The 25,695-nt window shown below is 39.4% G+C and overlaps 1 protein-coding gene across 5 annotated transcripts in view; it reads left to right on the top strand.

The window, feature by feature from the left end:
* Nucleotides 1–25,695, top strand: part of LOC122557824 (uncharacterized) — a 272,621-nt gene that overhangs the window by 222,490 nt on the left and 24,436 nt on the right. For all 5 annotated transcript variants that reach the window (XM_087996567.1, XM_043705913.2, XM_087996568.1 and 2 more), the window contains one exon: nt 11,932–12,084. In XM_087996567.1, coding sequence (XP_087852693.1) covers nt 11,932–12,084 — 153 coding nt within the window. The remainder of the gene's footprint in view (nt 1–11,931; nt 12,085–25,695) is intronic.

Genomic DNA, 25,695 nt, shown 5'->3' with positions numbered 1-25,695 from the left:
AACTTCACATTTTCCTACATTATATCCCACTTACCAAATTCTTTGCCCACTTCCTTAATCTATCAATATCTATCTATAAACTGCTTGATATCCCTCTTACAAACTGTCTTTCCACCTATTTTTGTGTCATCTGCAAATTTGGTTACAGTACATTTACTTCCTTCCTCCAAGTCATTAATATATATTGTAAACCTTTGCGGTCCCATCACTGATCCCTGCAGGTCTCCAGTGGTCGCAAATCTCAAGTGGTCACAGATCACTAACCTGAAAAAGAGCCCCTTTTCCCACTTGTTTCCTGCCCATTAGTCAATTCTCTATCAGTGCCAATATACTACCTCCAACATCATGAAGGTTTATAACTTAATTATTAGGTTATTATAAATTTATGACATAATCTTTTCTGAGGTGCCTTATGGCAGTCCAAATACAACACATCTGCTGGTTCCCCTCAATCCACTTTGTTGTGACTTTCAAAAAAATGTAATAAATTCATCAGACACTATTTGCCATTCATGAAGTCATTCTGATTCTATTTTATTAGATTTTGATTTTCCAGATGCACTGCTTCCTTGATTGATTCCAATCATTTTCTGGCAATAGATGTTAGGCTAATACACCTATAGTTACCTGCTTTTCCCTCCTTTTTTGAATAGGGGTATCACATTGACAGTTTTCCTTCCTCTGGCACTTCTCCCCAGAACCCAAGGATTTTTGGAAAATGACAACTAATGCAGCCACCATCTCTGTAGCTACTCCTTTTAGGATCCTATGATGCAAGCCATCAGAGCCAGGGGATTTATTTGCCCTTAGCCCCATTAGTTTGTCTGATACTACTTCTTTAGTGACGGAGATAGCACTTAATTCCTCTCCCAAATTCTTCAGTATCACTAGAATTTTCAATGTATCTTCCTCTGTAATTATATACAAAATATCTGTTTAACATTTCTGTCTTTCTTCATAAATCTCCCCAGATTAATTTTCTAAGGAGCCTATGTTCACTTTGACACACCTCTTCCTTTTCATATATTCATAAAAGCTGTTGTTTGTCAGTTTTTCCATTCCTAGCTGATCTGCCCTCAGATTTTTTTTTGTTCTGTCTTTATTATTTCTTTATTGTCGAGAATGTGCTGCTGGAAAAGAACAGCAGGTCAGGCAGCATCTGAGGAGCAGGAGAATCGACGTTTCAGGCATAAGACTTTCATCAGGAATGAAGCTTGCGGGCCAGGTGGGGTGCTGAGAGATAATTGGGAGGGGGTTGTGGCTGATTGAAAGGTAGCTGAGAATGCAATAGGTCGATTGAAGGTGGGGGAGAAGGTGATAGGTTGGAGGGGAGGGTGGTGCATATAGATGGGAAAGACAATGGACAGGTCAAGAGGATGGTGCTGAGTTGGAGGCTTGGGATTGGGATAAGGTTTGGGGGGGGGGGGGGTGAAGAGAGGGGAAATGAGGAAACTGGTGAAATCCACATTAATCCCGTGTGGTTGCAGAGTCCCAAGGCAGAAGATGAGGCATTCTTCCTCCAGGCATTGGATGGTTAGGTATTGGCAATGGAAGAGGTCCAGGACCTGCATGTTCTTGGTGGAGTGGGAGAGGGAGTTGAAGTGTTCAGCTATGGGGTGCTGGGGTTGGTTGGTATGGGTGTCCCAGATATATTCTCCGAAACTATCTGCAAGTTGGCATCCTGTCTCCCCAATGTGGAGGAGACCACATCGGGTGCAACAGATACAGTAGATGACCTTTTTGGAGGTACAGGTAAATTTCTATCAGATGTGAAAGGATCCTTTGAGGCCTTGGATGGAGGTGAGGGGGGAGGTGTGGGCACAGAGTCCTCACTTTCTCTTCCTTTATTATTTCTTCAGACCTCCTTTGTTGGATTCTGAATTTATCCCCGTCTTTAGGGCTGTCATTAGCTTTTGCCTCCTTATATGCTTTTTCTTTCAACTTAATACTCTCCTTAACTTCCTTGGTTAGCCATAGTTGTTTTATCCCTCTCTTAGAACATTTCCTCCTTACTGAAAGTCATGAATTACGTCCTTAAAAGTCTGCTACTGCTTGCTTACTGTTATTCCTGCTTTTCTATTAACCCACCTCACTTTAGCAAATTCTGTCTGCACTTCATTGGAATTCCTCTATTTAAATTAAGCAGAGTTGCTTCCAATCTAAACTTCTCACTCTCAAACTGAATACTAAACTGTATCACATTATGAGCACTACGTCATAGGGGATCTTTTACTCTATGGTTCCTTGGTGCATTATGGTTCAAACGTTTTATCCCTTTTTTATTTTTTGGTAGCAATCAGGACCACCACTAACCTGCAATCCTACCTTCTTTTTTACCTTTGAATTCTTTTCCATGCAACTAAACGCACACACAAATACTTTAAAGCCCTATTTACAGCCCTAGTTATGCAATTCACCAGGACTCTGATCCCAGCATGATTCAGATGGTGCCCATCTCATCTTTCCCCAGTACTGGTGCCAGTGTCCCATGAATTCAAACCCACTTCCCCAACCAATCTTTGAGCCACACATTTACTCTTTTAATCTTTTTGACCTTGGGCTAAATAGCTCATGAATCAGGTCGTTGTCCAGAGATTATTACCTTTTTAGTGCTGCTTTTTAATTCACACCCTAGCTTATATTCCCTCAGCAAAAGCTCTTTCTTGTTCCTGTTTCCCCTCTCACTCCAAGTTCCTCTGTAGCCCAGAGGAGATATCATGAAACATGAGCACCGGGCAGCTTTTGGGACTCTTGATCCTGGCCATAGAGAACAGAGTAAATTCCCCTGACTACACTATCACCAATTACAACTGCATTTCTGTTTTTTGGCCCCTGTTGAATTGCTTCCCTGTGCTATGGTCAGTTTCTCGTTTTCCCAATGGCTTCCACTCTCGTGCACACAGGGAGTAAGAATTTCAAACCTGTTGGACAAGCTCAAGGGCTGAGACTCCTACATCCCTCTCCCAGTCTCACTCGTCATCGCACCCTCCTGTCCCTGACCACTGACCAATGTTGGGGTAGTTAATCTAAGGGGTGTGACTTACCTCCTGAAACACAATGTCCAGGCAACTCATCCCTTCCCTGATGTGCAGCAGTGTTCGAAACCAGGTCATCAACTGTCAGCCAGAATGCCTGAGAAACCAATACAGTGCTTGCTAGAGATGTGGTCACAATGAAGCTCATCAATGCCCACATCATGCACATATAGCACCACCTGGTCCTGCACCTCTATTTTATTTACTTAGCTGTTAATTTTTTTTTAAATTCTCTACTGATCTTTTAGTTTTTAAATCTAAAATATTGCTATTCTCCTTTAATCACAAAAAAAAGTTCATGTTAGATAGTCAAATTAGCAGCTCTTACCAACCTGTGCACCTACAGTTTTCCTGTAATATCACTCTTTGTTCTGTGCTGGGCCCTGAATCCTGGTCTTCAATTCATCCTGTTAAAAGACCTTATAAACTAAGAGACAAAAAAGGCAAAAAACACCTCTTTCACTCTGCACAGAATTCCACACTGTTCCAAAATCCCAGTAATATCGACCCACGCAGGCTGTGCCTCACTGTGGACATGACCTCTCATTCCTGGTCAAGCAAAGCTTACTGATTGTGTGCTTTCAACATACCTTTTAAATTTAATTGAAGTAATCTGAGATGACTCAGGCTATTTAAGCTTCAATATAATCAGCACCTTTTGAGGCCCTATTCAGTCTTCAGATGATTGACTGATAACTCATTCAGATGAGTTATCTACTTTACTAACTTTTTACTGAATTTCAAACTTTTTTTTAAATTAAAAAAGAAAAGAAACATTTACCAGTTCTATTTCCATGCTCCTCCAAAATCCCAGAATATACTTACTCAGGTTCTGCCCCACTTTAGACATAACCTCTCATTCCTGGTCATGGAAAGTTCCTGATTGTGCTCTTTCACCAAACCCTATCATATCTTTCCCCTATTATTTTCAACCTGACCATTGTCTCTGCACTGCAGCAATATGCCCACCAGGATGTATCTGATGAGGAAGTACATAATGTTTGCTTCTGTTCTTCAGGCATTCTTTGATGACATGACAACATAGGAAAGATATGCTAGTAATTGAGCCTCACTACTCTACAAGTCAATGGTGTAAATGTTTTATTTAATCACTAAAATTGTTTCTCTTTTGTACTACAATCCAGAATGAAAGAAACAGCCATTAGATTTCTGTAATGAACTCAAAAATAACTCATTTATTGGAAGCAAGACTACTTAACATATGGCAAAAGTAAGGCCTGCAGATGCTGGAAACCAGAGTTTAGATCAGAGTGGTGCTGGAAAAGCACAGCAGGTCATGCAGCATCCGAGGAGCAAGAAAATCAACGTTTCGGGTAAAAGCCCTTCATCAGGAATTGAGCTTTTACCCAAAAAATCGATTTCCTGCTCCTCGGATGCTGCCTGACCTGCTGTGATTTTGCAGTACCACCCTGATCTAAACGCTACTTAACATATGTACAAGGGACAAGAGTAGGTCACTTGGCCCTTCGGGTCTACTCCATCATTCAGTAACGTCATGGCTGATCTAATTTTAAACTCCACTCTTCATTCCCTTGATAATGAAGAATCTATTTACCTTTGCCTTTAATATATTTAAAGTATCTGCATCCCCACTCATTTTAAGGATGAGCATATTTAATCCTCTGAGAGAAAAAAAATGTTTCCTCATCTGTCTTAAATGGGCAATCCCTTATTTTTAACTATGATCCCAAGTTCTAGATTTTCCCACCCTTTTGAAATCCACCTCATCACGTCCCATCAGGATCTTGTGTTTCAATTAAGTCAACACTGGCTCTCCTAAACTCCAGAGAATACAAATCTAGCCTTTCCTCATAAGGCAATCTGCTCATTCCAGGTATTAGTTGAATAAGTCTTCTCTCAACTGCTTTTAGCACATGAATATTATTCCATCAGCCCAGTCACCTGTTCTGAACTCTAGATGTGGTATTACCACTGCTTGTATAACTGAAGCACAATTTCCCTACTCTTGTATTCAACTCCCCTCACTCTAACATATACAATTCTCTCAGCTTTCCTGACTATTTGCTTTAACTACATACTAACTTTCTACAATTCATGTATGAGGACTCCCAGATCTCTCTGTATCTCAGAGCTCTACAGCCTCACACCACTTAGATATTATGCTTGTTTTTTTATTGTTTCTGCCATAATTGGAACTTTGCCATTTGCCATTGCCAGATCCCTGTCCACCCATTTAACCTATCTGTATCCCTTTTTAGGCTCCTTATGTTCTTTTCACAGCTCACTTTTCTACCTATCTCTGTGTCAACAGCAAATGTAGCTACTGTTCATCCAGATCATTTATGTAAATTGTAAAAAATAGGCGCCAGCAGTAACCCCTCTCGCATACCACTCATGTTAGCCTGAAAAAGATCCAAATATTCCTATTCCCTGCTTTCTGTTACGACCATAAGGTTTAGGAGCAGAAGTAGGCTGTTCAGCTCATCAATCCTGCACTGCCATTCAATGTGATCGTGGCTGATCTGATAATGGTAGAGTTTTCTATCTTTTCATGGATTACTACAAATGCCTTGAGACTTCTTCAGTATAAATGAAATTTTGATTATCAGTAATGACAAAAATGGAAGTCATTACCCCACATTGTATGGGAAGCAGCAGTGATTTTAGATAAATCGATCAGGCTTTTTTTGGAGAGCTATATGTGGATACTGACCTACCTTAAGCTGCTTGCAAGTAAGTAGTCTTCTGCTACTGATCCCACCTGTAGAAAAATGGTCCAAGGGTGGGATGATATCAGCTCATCTCTGTACTTACCTTCATCTGCAGCAAAACCTTGTACCAGAAGTTTCAAATGTTCACAATTTCATTTTGGTGTACACAAAATTAGATTAGATTAGATTAGATTACATACAGTGTGGAAACAGGCCCTTCGGCCCAACAAGTCCACACCGCCCCGCCGAAGCGCAACCCACCCATACCTCTACATTTACCCCTTACCTAACACTACGGGCAATTTAGCATGGCCAATTCACCTGACCTGCACATCTTTGGACTGTGGGAGGAAACCGGAGCACCCGGAGGAAACCCACGCAGACACGGGGAGAACGTGCAAACTCCACACAGTCAGTCGCCTGAGGCGGGAATTGAACCCGGGTCTCTGGCGCTGTGAGGCAGCAGTGCTAACCACTGTGCCACCGTGCCGCCCACAAATTAGTGTGGGTTAACTCAGAATTCAGATTTTCCTTTTTAGATTCTAATGTTTTTGGCAGACTGTTGATTTGTGCATGTCTAGACAAAACTAAGCACAGTACCTCTGTTGACCTGAATGGCAAAAATCTTTCTCTCTGCAGGAAATAAAATCTGACAGTTAAGTTGTGCAGTTTGAATAGCAGGAAACTTGTGTTAAAAAGCAATAGAATCAGGAGTTTCAAGCTGTAATAATAACATGCGACAGACTAATTTAATCTAACTCCCAAATTCTGAGAAGGCATTTAATTGCATTTCCCTTTAATGTTAGTTTGAAATTTATAACTAAAATGGGGTATTGTTAAACCAATACCGAAAACAAAACTGATTGAAAGATACTGTCAAATGTAGAGTTTATCAAAATGCAAAACAGAAAAGCGTCTTTTTTAAAAAAAAACTGGGTTTACAAGCTGATTTTATGAATTATTTAAGCTGTGAAAAAGAAACTGACCTTTTATCCTCCCTAATTTCCCCTCCCCTCTTGAAGGATTTGAAAATCATGTTGAATACAATTCCAGAACTCCAGGATTAATTTAAAACATCAAAAGAATCTTTGCTATATAGCTTTGAATAGAACAGTCACAGTCAAGAATGTGGTGCTGGAAAAGCACAGCAGGTCAGGCAGGATCCAAGGAGCAGGAGAATCGACGTTTCAGGCATAAGTCCTTCATCAGGAATCAGTCACAGGCAATAATAAATAAATAGGTATCCTGAACAAGTAATAAAGGCATTCTTATACACAATGTAAGCTTTTATATTTTAACTCAATCCAACAAATTTAATCCAGTTTAATCTCTGACCGTGGAATTCACTTTGATAAGCTTTTAAATATGGATTCTAGAAGGCAGTACCTCTTCTTTTTCTGGATTTGGCTACACAGGTCACAACTCATTGTACCATTGTAATCTCCTTTTCCAAATAAAAGTGTCACTGACAGACAAATGTGGACATGCCCTTGGCAACCGTTCCACAGTTAGACTTATTACAGAGAGAAAATGTGGACTGCAGATGCTGGAGGTCAGAGTCGAGAGTGTTTTGCTAGAAAAGCACAGCAGGTCAGGCTAAGAATCGATGTTTCGGGCATAAACCCTTCATTAGGAATGGGGTCTTGCCCGAAACATCGATTCTCCTCCTCAGATGCTGCCTGACCTGCTGTGCTTTTCCAGCACCACACTCTCAAAACTTATCTTATTACAGAGCTACGTTATCCTTCCTAATTCTTGAGAACTCTGAATGTTTGCTGTCTCTATCAACTTTCTTCTGACGTATTTTATGTCTTAAAATTCAAAACCAATCAATTTTCATTTAAAGCATGGCAGTGTAGCAGTTACCTCCATAGCAACAACAGGGTTTGCTTGCTTCTGAATGACTCTCATGTAGGTTAACAGAACAAGCATGTTTTTTAGCACACACAAGTCTTCTAGCTGTTTCAAAGTTCCAAACATTGTTTGTAATCATACACAGTTTCTTTTAATTATAAAGGATTTGACAGGGTAAATAAAGAATGACAATTGCCTCTTTAAGGAAGCATTCAAGAATTTTCTTTGACAAGCATTCAAGAACTTAAAAAAGTGAGGAAAGTGGTTATGAAAAATTACACAATGGGTTGTTGAAACATGGAATATTTAGCTGCAGACTAATTAGAGAGATGGTCTTGCATCTATCAAAGGAAAATCAGGTAAGTAGTCAAAATATGGTACATACAGATCTGTGAGTAAGGAATGAAGCAATCAGATTAATTTTGGATTGTACCAGCATTATGGGGAAAACAGCAAAACACGCAGATCAAGTAATAAAGACAATGTGTAATGGCATAAACATTAATGCAAGGTATCAACTGTATAAAGCAGATGAGCTGAAGGCACAGATAAACATTTAGAACTATGATAGAACATTCACCCAGTCGCTACTGGGCCAAAGTCATGAGAGGATTTTCCCAAGTAATGATGAACTTCATTCACCACCGCTGTTCTGAAAATGAGTTTGAGTTCAATTAAATGATAGTATTATTTGGTTAGGTCTTCTGCATTAGATCTGAAGATGGATTCCAATGAGCAATAACTACCATTCATTTAATTTTTACCTTCTGCAATACCTACCATACCATTTCCCAATTATATGTTTCCGTTGTTTCAGTATAACTCCTGTTTCACTAGCAGTCTTTCCATAATGAATTATTTCCTAATTCTTTATCCTAAATTTGGCTTGTGTACTCCTGAACCTATGCCTAATTATACTGCTGCCATGCATTATTTGCAAGTATATACTCTGCAGTACTTGTGGGGCAGAGGCAACGAAACTGTGTTTCTGCTAATATGTGATTACTAACTAATCAATTCTGGGAATTGGCCTTAGTGTAATAAAGGGCACAGAATTGCTTTTATTAGGATAGCTGATAATGTACTTGGTATCATAAATTGCTGATATTAATTCTAAATATATTTAATGTAAGCATTCCCTCTTCACAATCTGTTATACGTAATCATATTTGTTAAGTATTGCTGGGACAAGATACTTACGTTGGCAAGAATTCCAAATTTGAAAGAGAATAACAATTTATACTGCAGGAGAAGAGGAAGCTTATGGATGGGCAAGTAGACTTTGGCTGGGGTATTGCCATGGAGAATGCACGGTGGAACAGTTAATCACCAAGCTTTTTAAATTCATGTCAGGCAATGGTGTTTACCCAAGTTTTGTTTAATTGATAAAAATATAATGTGTTGACATCTTCCTTTTTGCAAAAGTCAGAGCCCAATGTATGAATATACTCAGTTTCTAGCAAACATAAGTGAGCTACATTTTATCAGCCAGGCTTGCAATGTAAAATAAATTGGTACTGAATTAATATGAGCACAAAAATGAATGGGCCCAAGGCCGTCATATTTTCGTCCTGAAATATCTCCAGACAACTCCAGAAGAGAAAGGTGCCTCACAAATTTGAGCAACAGGTAAAATTCATCATTTCACACTGCTATCAAATATCGGAACAAGTGGCATTTTCCACTAGAGTCATAGAGCTATGCAGCACGAAAACAGACCTTTCAGTCTCCCTTGTCCATGCCGACCAGATATCCTAAATTTATCTAGTCCCATTTGCCAGTATTTGGCTCATATCCCTCTAAACCCTTCATATTCATCTAACCATCCAGATGCATTTTAAATGTTGTAATTGTAGCCACCTCCACCACTTCCTCTGGCAGCTCTTTCCGTACATGCACCACCATCTGCGTGAAAAAGTTAATCCTAAGGTCCTTTTTAAATCTTTCCTCTATCACCTTAAAAAGATGCCCTCTGATTTTGGACTCCCCTGCCCTAGCCAAAAGATCCTGGCTGTTCACCCTGTCCATGCCCCTCATGATTTTATATTCTTCTGTAAGGCCACCTTTCAGCCTCCAACACACCAATGAGAAACCCCCTACCTATTCAGCCTCTCCCTATAGCTCAGACCCTTCAATCCCAGCAATCTTTTCTGAACCCTTTCAAGTTTAATAACAGCTTTCTTGTAGCAGGGAGATCAGCATTGAACGCAGTATTTTAGAAGTGGCCTCACCAATGCCTTGTACAGTCGATACATAACATCCTGACTCCTATAGTCAGTGCACTGACTAATGAAGGCAAGCATGCCAATACCTTCTTCACCACCTTGTCTACCTGCAACTGCACTTTTAAGGAATTATGCAACTACAACTCGAGGTCTCATTTCGGCAACACTCCCCATCTGCCACTCCTCAACCCGTTGACCCATCTGATCAAGCTCCTGTTGTACTCTAAGATAACTTTTTTTTACTGTCCACTACACCACCAATTTTGGTGTAATCTGCAAATGTACTAACCATACCTCTGTATTCACATCCAAATAATTGATATAAATGATGAAAAGCAGTGAACCCAGCTCTGATCCTTGCAGCACACCACTGGTCACAGGCCTCCAGTCCAAAATACAACCCTCTACCACCAACCTCTGTTCCGACTTTGGAGCGAATTTTGTATCTAATTGGCTAGCTGCCCTGGATTCCATATGATCTAACCTTGCTAACCAGTCTATCGTGTGGAACCTTGTTGATTACTTTGCTAAGTCCATATAGATATTGTATATCGCTCAGCTTTCATCAATCTTCTTTGTCATCTCTTCAAAAAACTCAATCAAAGTAGTGAGACACACAATTTCCTCGCCAACAATTTACCCATCACTGACGAAGTCTCACCGGTCCTTAGTTCCCTGGCTTTTCCTTCACATCTTTCTTCAATAATGGCACCACATTAACCACCCTCAAGTCTTCTGTCACCTCACTCATAACTGTCGATGATACAAATATCTCAGCAAGGAGCCCAGCCAATTGCTTCCCTAGCTTCCCATTTGTCTACCTCATGCATTTTAATAGCTATACCTCCTGTTCTGTAAAATGGATATTTTCCAAGACCTCACTGTTGATTTCCCCAAATTCTCTAGCTTCCATATTCTTCTCCATAATAAATATTGATGTGAAATGTTCATTTAGTATCTCACCCATCTCCTGTTGTTCAATACATATTGATGACTGAAGATGGTCAAGCCAAAATCATTCTTTCTAGCTCACAAATGAGTAATGTAGAATGTGAATTTTACTGTTGATGTGATGCCAGCTATGTTGGCTGTATGTTCCAACAATTGGTGGATCATATCAAACAGAACGGGCCTCTCAGCTTTATGCAATAGGTGAAGAATTGACTGTATTCAATCAGCCCATGCTTGGAAATCTCGGGCATAGTGTTCGATATTAGATGTGAGTTCTCAATTGGCCAACACTTATTTAAAAATTCCTGTTGTACTAACAATTACAAGCAGCTAACTTAGATTACCAGTCAGATCAACAGTCAGTCTTGCTGTGTGCTTCATTTAAGCTTGGTGGAAGGTACACTTGCAAGATTCTGTCCTTTGAAAGCATGAAGAATTGATTAAACTTTACCATATTTTGGCTCTGTCATTTTGTAAAGTTGCATAGTAGATTTCTACTGTGAAGCCTAGTGCTATCATCCAAACTCTTCTCATTAACTACCTACCATACCCCTAACCTCTGTAATTTCGCATTTATCCTCATCATACTTCATCTGCCATGCATTTGGCCAGTCACTCAATTATCCAAATCACACTCAATCATCGTCTTCTCATAAATATAAATTGCTGTTCCTTTTAAAATTTTGCATTTAAGTTAAATTCCATCCTGGTTACTGAAAAATAAAAAGCTACACCAGTACAAGTCGGTTCCAATATAACACAATAGTTCCATTCTCATGCAATCTCGCGTTATAAAAAAATCGCGCAATAGCCATGCCATTTAAACTAATGGGACCAGAATCACAATATAGCTAGTACAGGTAAGGAAGTTTGCATTCTACAAAAAACAGTCTAAATTCTTCAATCATGTTCAAGCCAATTCGCTTTGAGGAAACCCACGTTAGAATGGAGATAAGGAGAAATTTCTTAAGACAGAGAGTGATGAATCTATTGGATTAGAAACTTATCATCCATGATTGAGTGGTGGAGCAGACTTGATGGGCTGAATGGCCTAACTTCAGCTCCTGTGCCTTATACTTATAGCAGAACTGACTGTTATTTTTTTTTTTCAGCAACCATCAAGTTCCATATTTGTTAAGTTAGAATTCAAAAAGCAATTTTATTTTTACTCAGAGCGCCTGATGAAAATGTCATTAGAAGATCTCCGAGAATTCCTTCAGGAAATTATGTCAAAAAACTTTCAATATGATGATGATGTTGTTATTGAGCAATTGGAAAAGTCTATGGTCGAGCTCAGGAAATTAAAGCTTGAACTTCCTCCACCAGGTATGTCACAATTCTACAAAAGTTTAACCTATTTATCTCTTAACATTCATCTTAATTTTAAGATTTAAGGAATATTTGTATTACCGAGTAAATTCAGTTTTCTAAATAACGTTTTATTGTAATTTTTTGAATTAATTCCAGACTTCCACTTACACTGAAGAGTTCATTTTTCTTTCCTTCACTTCTTTGGTGCAACTGTTGACCATACAACACTTCCTATCACAGGAAAAAAGTTAATATTCTAAACTACAGGTTTCTATTGGAAAATGAATTTCAGACAGTGTTCCTTTTCTCACTTCAATAATTAAAGGTAGCTCCAGTACAGTGAGATACTAGCTAAGATGGAGATCATTATATGAGCAATTTGGGGAATTGACACATCACATCTTCCATTTTTTAGTGGTTTACAAAAGAAGTTTGTTTTCTGCCTGCACTCTGAGGCAAGCTAAAGCTGTTAAAATGGAAATGTAATGACAGTTGACCTTGGGCCAAAAGGTGTAAGAATCCTACTGTAAATGTTTATACTAAAATGTACATTTGATGGGTATTATCACATTTTCAAGTTTAATATGGACTTAGACAGTGCGTGACAGTGATAAATTGATTGCGAAGTTGTTGCTGAGTTATTGTAAAATAGCTGCAAAAACCAATAACTGTAATGCAGTAATAAGCAGGTATATGAAATAATAATAGCAGTAAATTCCCACTTCACTGTAAATTACATGCATGGCATACCTAAATACTAACAAATATATTGTTTTACTTAGCAGCTTTTCATCTATTAAATTCCTTCCCCATATCTGCATTTAGGTTTCATCCTGCTAGCTTCTAGTTTTCAGATACATAATGGGCAACTGTGAATTTCTCCCAGGATCTCGGAATTTTTGTATTTTCAGTATCACTTGCAGCTTATATTTTTAAGTTTAATCAAGTTTAATCTCAATAAAACATACAATCAAGAAAGAACCCACTCTACTCACTAATGCAGGCTTACTGTAAGGCCACACTTAAAACTATTCACTTATCTGTTTCTGTGCTGTGAACTCTCCCAAACAGGTTCCTTCAAGGTCAGTTGTGAATTTCACTGTTTGTTAATTTTCCCAGACTCCGATGTCTCGCGATACATGAATTCAAACAGCAAAGGCAGTAACTGCGCAGATTCACTGCTGTGTCAGTTAGCAGTGTCGCTCTCGCGCTCTCTCTCTCTCTCTCTCTCTGTCTCTCTCTCTCTCTCTCTCTCTCTCTCTCTCTCTCTCTCTCTCACACACACACACACACACACACACACACACACACACACACACACACACACACACAGGATCATGTTCTGTAATTCGGCCCATTTTTCAATAACTGCAAATAAATAGCCTTAACACCAATGTTACATGATCCTGCTATGGAAGATATTTAAATTTCATTTACATGACTTTCTGCCTTTAATAACCCTGGCTAATAAAATAATATCTTTCCTCGTCTTTAATATTTTTATTACTAATAGTGTAGTGCTCCACAAAAATTTGTAAATATATTTTTAATGTATTCATGATTTTGCTCCTGAATGGATGATTTTTTTTAATTCTTGCAAACTCTACGACAGTACTGGTGAATTGACAACTCAGGTTCACATGACAGTTTTAAGAACTGCATTTCCTTATTGGCATAACATGACAAGTGGCATTCCACAGGGTTCTTTGGGGATTCCATACATTAACATTGGAGTCATTTAGCCCATCGAGCCTGTACTTCCACCATTTGGTGAGATCATAGATCATTAATTATTTACTAATAACTGAGGTGATGATGGGATATAGAAAGAACCACGTGCAAACATTTGCAGATGTTTGCACGTGATAGATAGCATTGCAGTATGGATGACAGTTTAAAATTACAATAAGATATTGATAGATTATACATCTGAGCAAACTGAGCAGCCTTTGGAAAGCTTGGGAAAGCCATCCAATTCAAATTTAATATTGGATCTCCACTAAACTACAGAGGACCCAGGAATAAATTTATGCTCAATGGTTCAAAATTGAGCCTAATGGACATGCCATGGTGGCCCCTTTCCACTCTAACTTGATCATGTGATGTATGGACTCGTGCAAGCTTTAGTGGAGTGAGCTGTCATATTTGCCACCAAATTGCACCCAAAAGGTGTAATATTATTTCACAGGCGGCAATAAGTGCTGGATCGATTCTTAGTTTTAAATCTGAGATTGATATATTCAGGTTAACCAAAGGAATCAAGGGAAAAGGTGAGTACATAATAAGGTCATAGGTCAATGACAGTTCCATTGAATGATAGAATATGCTTGAGGGATGCCTAGTCCTCTTCACCATTTCTTCTACATTTTGTTTTGGATTGCACAATTTATTTAAATGTGTCACTCCTTTTTTTGTGTGTAGCTGTGCATGCAATGCAACTTAAAGAGCTAACTTGCATGCACCTTGTTCAGGGACTTTCAGATGCTGGATGCAGCTTCGAAGGAACTTTCTCCAGCTCCTGCTCATATGCTTGTTCTCTTGAAGACTTTTATGATATAGAGATGCCGGTGTTGACTGGGGTGTACAAAGTTAAAAATCACACAACACCAGGTTATAGTCCAACAGATTTAATTGGAAGCACTAGCTTTTGGAGCATTGCTCCTTCATCAGGTGGTTGTGCCTGATGAAGGAGCAGCGCTCCGAAAGCTAGTGCTTCCAATTAAACCTGTTGGACTATAATCTGGTATTGTGTGATTTTTAACTTTGAAAACGTTTAGGTTTCATCTACCACCTTGTGGTCAATTTTAAATACTGCAACTAAAATGTTTGTAACAAAGTCAATATTTCTGCTTCTGGCTCCCTGACACCTCTGTGTTATAAAAATGTCACAAATTCCATGTAAAACAGCACAAAGAGGAGTTAGCATTCTATATGGATGTCCTTTAACCAGAAATAGAAATATGACCTGAAACAATGACTCTGTTGCTCTCTCCATTTATAACATGTCCAAACAGAATTTCCGTTGGCCTGACACTCATTATTCCAGAGTAGATAAGAGTTGTGCATGAGGACTCTGCAGAATCCCCATCAGACCAAACAATGAAGGAATTGTCCAAGAAATTGAAGATTCTGCTTAGTGGTTCCCCTCACCTGGAACCCTCCAAAAGCCTCTATTTAAATTGGAAAATTTGAAGGGCTTTGATGAAACTACATAAAATAGTTACTCAGAAAAAGTTGGATTTTTAAATAAATAGTCAAGCTCTTGAATAACTATTCAACAGACCCCATACTTAACTCACATCTGGAATTACACCTCCTGCCAATGCCTGACACTACTCCTGCCAGACATGACCTGACTTGAGCCAACATTTCATCCCTGGCCCCACACCAGTTTCAAGTCCTATCGTGCCATCCCTCAGACCTCCCCGCCACTGAATGTGATGCATTCAGTGGGTCTGACTTCTCACCCACCCCTTGCCCAGACTGGAGCCAACCTCACCGCCACCACTGCCAGACCAAACCTGATATTCATTCCTCCCCCCAAACCCCCCAAAACCTGAAACCCAATCAAAACACCACCCCACCAGCTGAACCATACAATAACTGATATTCACCACTACTGGAACGACCCTGACACCCCCCCCCACCATGGAGCTGACTAACCTGAAATCCCCAATATATCTTCACCACTGTAATTAGACCTAAATTGATTCTCTTTATTCCTCCAGACCCAAGCATGTTGCCCCACTGGACTAAACCCTGCCATTCTCTGACCCCCCTCATGATTTTTAAACTTTCCATTAGCCTTTTCCTCTCCAATGTAAACAGCCCCACCTTCTCCAATCTTGCCTTGCATCTGAAGTATCTCATCCCTGAGACTATTCTCATAAAGAACTTTGCATTCTGTCCAATGCATTTATATCCATCCTGTAAGTGACGTCCAAGTCTGTACACAGTAGCTCCGGTCTAACTAGTGTCTTAGCTTTCATTGTTGTAGTGTTACAGCATTATAGTATTATTGTGTCCTATACTCTATGTTCCCATTTTTGATGGTTAGAAATATTAATGCTTTATGCCACCTTTAATGACTTGAGTATGTATACATTCAGCTCTCTCTGCTCTTGCATACTCTTTAGAATAATAATGTTTAGGGTCTCTCAGCATTCTTCGTACCAAAATGGATCACCTCACACATCTCTGCATTGAACCTCATTTGCTCGCTATCGATCTATTCCACTGATATGTCAGTGTCCTTTTGAAGTTCTACACTGTCCTCCTCACAGTTTACAAATCTCCCAAATTTGTCATCCATAAACTTTGAAATTGTCCTCTACCTTGGCAAGGATGCTACTGTCAAGAAAGCACACCATCACTTCTACTTCCTCAGAAGGCTCAGGAAATTGGTATGTCCACAATGACTCTTATCAATTTTTGTAGAAACCATAGAAAGCATTCTACCCGGATACACCACAGCTTGGTATGAAAACTGCTGTGCCCAAAACCACAAGAAGTTAGAGAGTTGTAAACGTAGCCCAGTCCATCACCCAAATCAGCCTTCCTTCCATTGACTCCACCTATACTTCCTGTTGCCACAAGAAAGCAGCCAACATAATCAAAGATCCCTCCCACCCTGGTTCTGCTCTCTTTCCATCGGCAGTAGATACAGAAGTTTGAAAACACATAGCAACAGATTCAAGAACAACTTTTTCCCCTGCTGTTATCAGATTTATGTATGGACCTCTCATATATTAGAATTGATCCTTCTCTGCACCTTGTCTGTTGCTGTAAAACTATATTCTGTATTCTATTCGATTATCCTGATATGCTTACAAAAGGTATGATTTGTCTGGTTAGCATGCAAAACAATACTTTTCACTGTATCTCGTTATATGTACCAATAACAAATTGTAAATCAAATCAATATCAAGAGCTGAGGAACTCCACTCCATAAAACAGTGCAAGAGTGAGGAAGAGTGGACTCCAGATAAAAAACCATGAGACACAGTGAAGATTAAATAAAATACTGTAAGCAAGGAAGAGCAGTCTCCAGATAGAACAGAATGAGCAGAGAGAGTAGACACCAAATGAATCAGCAGATGAAAAGGAAAAAGTAGTCTGTGAGTGATATCACAGAAACATCGTGAATTGATTGATTGCAACAATTTGGGATTGAGTTTCAACTTGGGTAATTTTGAAAAATGACATTTCTAATCTAGAACACGGAAGTAAGAATTCACAGGCATCGAAGATGGAGCCGATTTATGAGTAAAGGTGAAGAATTTCTATTTTGTGTTTATCTCCAGTTTATATTCAATAGCACAAGCATAAGGCTAAAGTAAGTTAAGGTACTGGATATTAAATTGAGAGTGTGAAATCACAGTAAGTATATTAACTGAAGAGAATAAGTCTAAACTATGGCAGGGCCGCCCAGCCAAGCAAAATGTCCATCCTGTGGCATGTGGGGAGTCATGGACACTTTTTGTGAGTCCATTCGCAGGAAGTGTCATTTATTCCACCAGCTTGAACTTGGGGTTTCAGAACTCAGGCAGTGGTTGGAGTCACTGATATGAACTCATAAGGCAGAGAATGACATAGCTCGCATGATCAGAGAAGTGGTCACATTGCAAGTTAGGGACAAGTAGGCAGATAGGTAATGGGGGTGACCACCAGGGAGTCCAAGAGACACAGGCTGGTAGTACAGGAGTTCCTAGAAGTCGTGCTCATTAACAAATTTTCCATTCTGAATAATGGTGAGGAGAGGTATCCTTGGAATGCAACAAGACCCATGCTTATGGCACCATATGGGACCCAAATGTACATGAAGGGAGAAAGAAGAGTGGAAGGGCTGGACTGCTTGGGATCCTTTAGCTCGGGGAACAACAAGACGTTTTTGCAGATGGCAACATCTCTCCACGTTGCCCCCCTGTTCATTGGGTCAGAGATGTCACAGAATGGCTGCAAGATATTCTTCTGGGAGACAATTAAAGACAGAGGTTGTGTTCCTCATTAGTGCTAACAAAATCATTAATAATTAACTAATTAATTAATTAATTAATAATATAGTCCTCCCATCAGAATTTGGGAAGCTAGGTCTAAAATTAGCAAGCAGGACCTCTAAAGTCATCTCCAGATTGCTCCCATTGCAACATGCAAGTGTGTACAGAAATAGGAAGATATGTCAGATAAATGTATGGCTGCAAAGATGATGCAAGAGGGAGGGCTTTAGATGCATGGCGTGTTGAGACTGGCTGGGGGGAAATGGCACCATTGCAATTGAACAGAGCTGAAACTGAATTCTTGTGGACTGTTTTATGGAATGATTTAAAGTATTTTAGCAGAGGTGTGGGAACCAAGACAGAATATTAAGAGGTAAGACCAGGCTGCACAAAATTCTAGGAGATGTGGATAGCACTAACATAAAGAATAGTGGAGTTAGAATAAGGAAGAAAGTAAATGAAATCTAAATCAGGGTTACACCAAATGTATGTGAATACACAGAGTATAGTAAACAAGATTGAAAAGTTACAGATTCAGACTGCCATGTGAGATTGTGATGTTGTGGCAATAATTAATACCTGGCTCAAGGAAGAACAAATTTGAGTCATAAACATTCTGGGTCACAAGGTTTTCAAAAAAATAATGAAAATAACAAAAAAGAAGGAAGTGGCATTTTCAATTAAGGAAAGCATTATAGTGTGAGAGAAAGGTGATGTTTCAGAGGGTTCAATGACAGAAAGTGTTTTAGACACTGGAACAGGGTGTGTGCTAAAGGACTGGATATGCAAATGTTACATCTTTGGTTTAGCAATTACAAACCAGTCAATTTAAATGGAGAAACTCTCAAAACAATTATTCAGTATAAAATTAATAGTCACATGGTAAAATATGAGTTAATTTGGAGCATTCAGCATGTATTTGTTAAGGTAACAGAGAGAATTGATGAGGGGAAGGGTTAATCTGGACATAATGGTACATGAAGTTCTTAAGACATTTGATACAGTTTTACACAAGAGACTTATGTCCAGCAGTAATGAAAGATAGAATGCATAACATATAGTTTTCTTAGATTTAATGATTAAAATAAACAGCTACCTGTTGATCACATTTAATATCTCACATTAAATGCCTGGAAATTGCATTGAAATAAATTAATTAGAACTAGTACATGGACTTCATAAAATGAAATTCACTCATTTTAAAAATATATTTTAATGCTAAGAAGTTGACTTTAACTGATATTCAAGCAGAATGGGGTTGGTTGCTGCAGGTCCCTTGATAGTGGATGCTAGACTAACGTAACAATAGAACATACATTTCAATGACATCAAGAAAAGCAGCTGATGGAATTTAAATTCTAATAACACAATCTGCCTTTGAAAGCTATTCTTAGTCATGGTGACCATGAAATTATCATTGACCTATCAGATTCACTAATGCCTTTTACCGAAGGAAATCTACATCCTTACCAGTTCTGATGAAAAGTCTCCAGACTCATTGTTCACTGTGTGTTCTTCCCACATATGCTGCCAGACCTCCTGAGTTTCTCCAGAAATTTCTGTTTTTATTTCAGATCTCCAGCATCTTCAGTTCTTTGTTTTATCTTACCTGGTCTTGATTTTGTGATCTCAAACCCTCAGTTGGCTCTTAACTGCACTCTCAATGCCTAGCAAGCCACTTAGTTCAAGGACAATTCAGAATGGACAACAAATGTTGGCTGGCTTTGCCAGTAATGCTGACATCCTATGAAAAAAATAAAGAAACAAACTTTGACCAGAAATTGGGTTTATTCCTTCCAGCAATTGTTTTTCTCTATTTCCCCATTCATCTATAGCGTTACGTTGACAATTCTTAAGATATAATCAGAAGCCACTTGACTTTGGGCGATAGATCCTATGGGGGAATGTAACATCTCAAGGTTTGCAGATGATACCAAGTTGGGTGGGAGAGTGAACTGTGACGAGGATGCAGACCTTCTTCAGCATGATCTGGACATATTGGGTGAGTGGACAAATCAATGGCAGGTGCAGTATAATTTGGATAAATGCAAGGTTATTCCCTTTGGAAGCACAAACAAGAAGGCAGATTATGACCTGAATGGCTGTAAATTGGGAGAGGGGAGTGTGCAGTGGGACCAAGGTGTCCTTGTGCACCAGTCGTTGAAGGGAGGCATGCAGTGAAGCAGGCGGTAAAGAAGGCAAATGGAATGTTGGCCTTCATTGCAAGAAGCTTCGAGTACAGGAGCAGGAATGTGTTGTTGTTGTTATACATGCCTTGGTGAGGCTACACCTAGAATATTGTGTTTTGTTTTGGTTTCCTTTTCTGAGGAAGAATGCTCTTGCTCTCGAGGGAGTGCAGTGAAGGTTTACCAAGCTGATTCCGGGGATGGCGGGAATAATATATAAGGAGAGATTGACTAAGTTAGGATTGTTTTCACTGGAGTTCAGATAAATGAGGGAGGATCTCATAGAGACTTATAAAATTCTAACAGGACTAGACAGGGTAGATGTAGGGAGGATGTTTCTGATGGTGGGTGTGTCCAGAACCAAAGGTCACAGTCTGAGGATTTGGGCTGGACCAGGTAGAATGGAGATGTGGAGACATTTCTTCAACCAAAGAGCCTGTGGAATTCGTTACTACAGGAAGTAGTTGATACCAAAACCTTGTATATTCAGGAGGTGGCTAGATTTAGCATTTGGGGTGAATGGTATCAAAGGTTATGTGGAGAAAGCAGAATTAGGCTGTTGAGTTGGACGGTCAGCCATGATCATGATGAATTGAGGAGCAGGCTTGAAGGGCTGAATGGCCTCCTTTTGCTCCTACCTTCTGTCTTACCATGTTTCTATGACATCAGGTTATAGGCCAACAGGTTTATTTGAAAGCACCAGCTTTCAGAGCACTTCACCTGATGAAAGAACAACACTCCAAAAGTTTGTGATTTGAAGTAAAGTTGTCAGACTATACCCTGGTATTGTGTGACTTTTCCCACTCCACGCCAACACCGACACCTCCTCATTACTCCTAAGATGTTAGAAAGAAAATTACAATAATTCAGAAGTCTGAATGCAAAGAGGCTTGGAAGTCCTAGTCCAGGATTCTCTCAAGGTAAACTTGCAGGTTGAGTCTGTAGTTAGGAAGGTAAATGCAATGTTGGCATTTATTTTGAGAGGACGTTAATTTAAAAGCGGGGGTGTATTTTGAGGATCTATCAGGCTCTAGTCAGACCACATTTGGAGTATTGTGTGCAGTGTTGGACTTCATAACTCAGGAAGGATGTACTGGCCCTGGAGCATTTTATGGATCAGGCCAGACCCTTCAAAACATTTCAAGAAGGTAACCCAGACTCTACCTTTGCTAGTTGTTTTAAGCAGGTGTAAAGTGGATATTCAAGGAGAAGTGCCACTGGGCAAACCACTTAGTTTTAAACAAAACAGAATTTATTAACAAGATTACTGAATGAAACACAAACAAGTTCTTACAGGATAGAAGTCAGAGAGAGAGAGTACCAGCCTAGACCTGCTTCTTTGGGTCCAGTGCCTTTTTCTACACTACTGCTAAAAACCAAGCCACATCAGGAAAAAGCTGAGCTGGGAGAACTGGCCACTCCTCTTTCATTATGCAAGTGTTCTTTTTTAAAGCTTGAAAGCCTTCTAGCTGAGGCAGTATCTGTTAATTATTATCAAATTGGCCCTAAAACCCTTCAACCCCAGACTTTTCAGAGTCTGTGTTGTTTACAACCTCCCAGAGAAAAAAAGCCAAGGACAGCACAACCTTGTTAAAGGAGCAGATTCATCATACCGCCCCCTTAAAAAAAAAAGGACCATCAATATCTAAATATGACTTAATTTTAAAATCCCTTAAATCTAAATTGTTAGTATTCTAAAACACACATATACATTACATCGACTATAAATGTGCAAACATGCACAACTACATTCTGTTTCAGTCTGTTATACTCCTGCCAGTGAATGTTTCCGTTTCTCATTCGAGTCTCAACAATGCATCAGCAGTCACGTTTTCTCATCCTGCCACATACACAATTTTTAATTTGAATGGCTGTTAACAACAAGCTCCATCTAAACAGCCTGGCATTTTTGTCCTTAAATTTCTCCACAAGCGTCAGTGGGTTATGATCAGTGTATATAATTGTCTCAGATACGTTACTAGTAACATAAACACTGAATTGTTGTAATGCCAACACCAAGCTCAACTTCTTCTCAACTGTCAAATATTTCTGCTGATGAGTGTTCAACTTCTTGGAGAAATACCCGTACTGCGTAATTAGGTGTGGCTAATACCGGGTCAGTGGTAAACTCAGCTTTCAGGCTGTCAAATGCCTTCTGACATTTCACTGTTCACTGAAAATTCTTGCGTTTCTTTAGCAATTCAGCAAGTGGAGAAGCCACACTGTTAAAATTTGGTATGAATTTTTGATAAAATCCACTCAAACCCAGGATTGTAGTACTGCTCTTTTTGTTGATGGTATAGGAAACTCCTCAATTACCTTTACCTTTGTTTTTGCATTCCGTGGGGCCATTTGTCCAAGTCCAATAATTTGACCCAGCAAGATGACTTGGGCTTAGGCAAATTCACTTTTTGCCCCATTTACCACCAAGCTTGCCTTCCGAAGTCGATTGAACAAATTTAATAAATGTTGCAAATGTTCCTTCCATGTGTGACTAAAAATCACCAGGTCATATATGTACAGTTGGGTAGTCTGGCAATGACCTTATTGGTTAGTCTCTGAAATATGACTGGCGCATTTTTCATGTCAAATGGCATGACTTTAAATTGATGCAGTCCATTCAACATTACAAAAGTCAAAATTGCCTTTGTTCTTTCTGACAAAGGTACCTGCCAGTATCCTTTGAGCAAGTGCAACTCAGAAATATAAGTTGCTTGTCCCACATTCTCAACACATCTTCCAAACACGGAATTGGATATGCATGAGTCTTTGTAACTGCATTGACTTTGCAATAGTCCACACTTAAACCGTTGGGTACTATCTGGCTTTGGCACCATTACTATGGGTGAGCTCCAGTCACTAACTCACTTTTATTATGTCGTCTTGGAACATGCGTTCAATCTCCTTCTGAACCTATGCCAACTTTAGAGGGTTATGCCTATAAGGATGTTGCTTAATCAGAATTGCATCTCCTATATCTACATTATGCATATAACTCTTTCAGGTCATTTTGATTTTCCTCTGGAAGGTAACTCAATCATTTGTCCCAATTTTTGACAACTTCTTCATTGTCCAATTTATTTTGAGGGATGTCCAATTCAGAATCCCGTGAAATTGGTTCTTCCCTCTGTGCTATAATCAATAACACATTTTCCTCTTGTTTTCCTTCCCTGTCAAAGTACCTTTTGAGCATATTCACGTGACACGTTCTGTGACATTTCTTTCTGTCTGGAGTCCATATCAAGTAGTTCACCTCACTTAATTTCTTTTCAACTTGATAAGGTCCACTACACCTTGCTTTTTAAGATTCAACTATCACTGGAAGTAACACTAATAGTAACACTAATTCACCAAGGAGGAAGAAACCGACAACAAACTCGCATTCCTGGAAGTCACAGTCGAAAGGAAGGACAACGGAGAACTACAAACCTGCGTAAACCGACAAACACTGACCAAATACTTAACTACACCAGCAACCATCCCAACACACAGAAACCAAGCTGTATCAGAACACTATTCAAACGAGCCACCACACACTGCAGCACAGATGAACTTCGGAAAACAGAGGAGAACCACCTATACAATGTATTCAAGAAGAACGGATACTCAAATAATACAGTGCGCAGATTCCTCAAGAACAAACCACGACAAGCAGACCAAACACAGCCAGAAACCCTCACCACCTTACCATACATTAAAGAAGTTTCAGAAATAACAGCCAGACTACTAAGACCCCTCAGAATCCTAGTAGCACACAGACCCACCAACACTCTCAAACAAAAACTAACAAACTTAAAAGACCCAGTACAACCCATGGACAAAACCAACGTTATCTACATAATTCCATGCAAGGACTGCCACAAACACTACGTAGGACAAACAGGAAGAAAGTTAGCCACCGGGATACACGAACACCAGCTAGCTACGAAAAGACACGACCCTCTCTCCCTCGTAGCCCTACACACAGATGAAAAAAACCCACCATTTCGACTGGGACAACACATCTATCCTGGGACAGGCCAAGCAAAAACATGCCAGAGAATTCCTAGAGGCCTGGCACTCCAAGCACAACGCCATAAACAAACGCATAGATCTAGATGCCATCTATCAACCCCTCAGAAAATGAAAAGGAAATGACATCACCACAAACCCCAGGAACTCCATCCAGGAGCAAGATATAAATAGAAAGCAGGAGACAACAGCTTCGCTTCATTTGGAGGTCGCCACTGATGATGTTACCTAGCCAGGTAATGAAACGTCTGAATATCAAACCTACAGCTCAGCGAGCAAACCTACACCCTAAGTAACACTAATACCTTATCCCCGATAGCAAAATTATGAATTTTTGATTTCTTGTCTCCTTCCTGTTTCATTGTACACTGTAACCCTTTTAAATGCTGTCTAGCCAACTCCTCAGCTCAATTTAATCGTTCCCTAAAATGTGACACGTAGCCTATATATGTGGTCTCTGAATTCTGACTTAACAATTTCTCCTTAATTAATTTTAACGGTCCTCTTGCTTCATGCCCAAAAGCTAATTCAAATGGGCTGAATTGGTTGATTCATTTGATCCATCTTTGATCACAAAAAGCACAAACGGAATTCCCTTATCTCAATCATCTGGATAGTCTTGACTATAAGCCCTCAACATGGTCTTTAATGTCTGATGCCACCTTTCAATGCTCCCTGTGATTCTGGATTATACGCAGCAGATTTGAATTATTTTATTCCTAAACTGTCCATAACTTCCTTGAATAATTTTGATGTGAAGTTTGACCCTTGATCTGATTATATGTCTGTCTGTAGTCCATATCTAGTAAAAACATTGGTGTAATTCCACGACAATCATTTTAGCTGCAACATTGTGTAATGGAATGGTCCTGGAATTCGAATCGACATATCCATTCTTGTTAACAAGTACAGATTCACACTTTTTTGTTTTAGATAGGGTCCTACGCAATCAATTAAGACTCTTGTAAAAGGTTCCTCAAATGCAGGAATAGGTATTAAAGGTGCGGGTTTTATTACTGCCTGTGGTTTTCCAATTACCTGACATCTATGACATCTCTGGCAAAATCCAACTACATTCTTGTGCAGTCCAGGCCAGATAAAATGTTTCTATATTTTGGCTTGAGTTTTTCTCACTCCTAAATGACCCTCTAGAGGTAGTTCATGCGCCACTCGCAACACCTCCTTTCTATAACCCACTGACAATCCGATTTGATGAACATCTACCTTTTTCTCATCTGCCTGAATATATGATGGCCTCCATTTCCTCATCAAGACATCATTTTTACGATAATAACATTCAGTGATGCATTCAGATTCTTTTTCTGTTTATGCCTTTTGATACAATTGCTTTAATTTTTTTCTGAGTTAAAGATGTCTGCTGTGTCATCTATCTGCTTCTGGCTTGTCATCTGATCAAACAGGTTTCTGCTAAT

The sequence above is a fragment of the Chiloscyllium plagiosum genome, unplaced genomic scaffold (assembly GCF_037043375.1).
Source record: "Chiloscyllium plagiosum isolate Xiang-an unplaced genomic scaffold, Cpla_swu_hap1 HiC_scaffold_18, whole genome shotgun sequence".
Lineage (NCBI taxonomy): Eukaryota > Metazoa > Chordata > Chondrichthyes > Orectolobiformes > Hemiscylliidae > Chiloscyllium > Chiloscyllium plagiosum.
The sequence above is the reverse complement of the archived record's forward strand: the minus strand, read 5'-3'. Positions and strand labels throughout refer to the sequence as shown.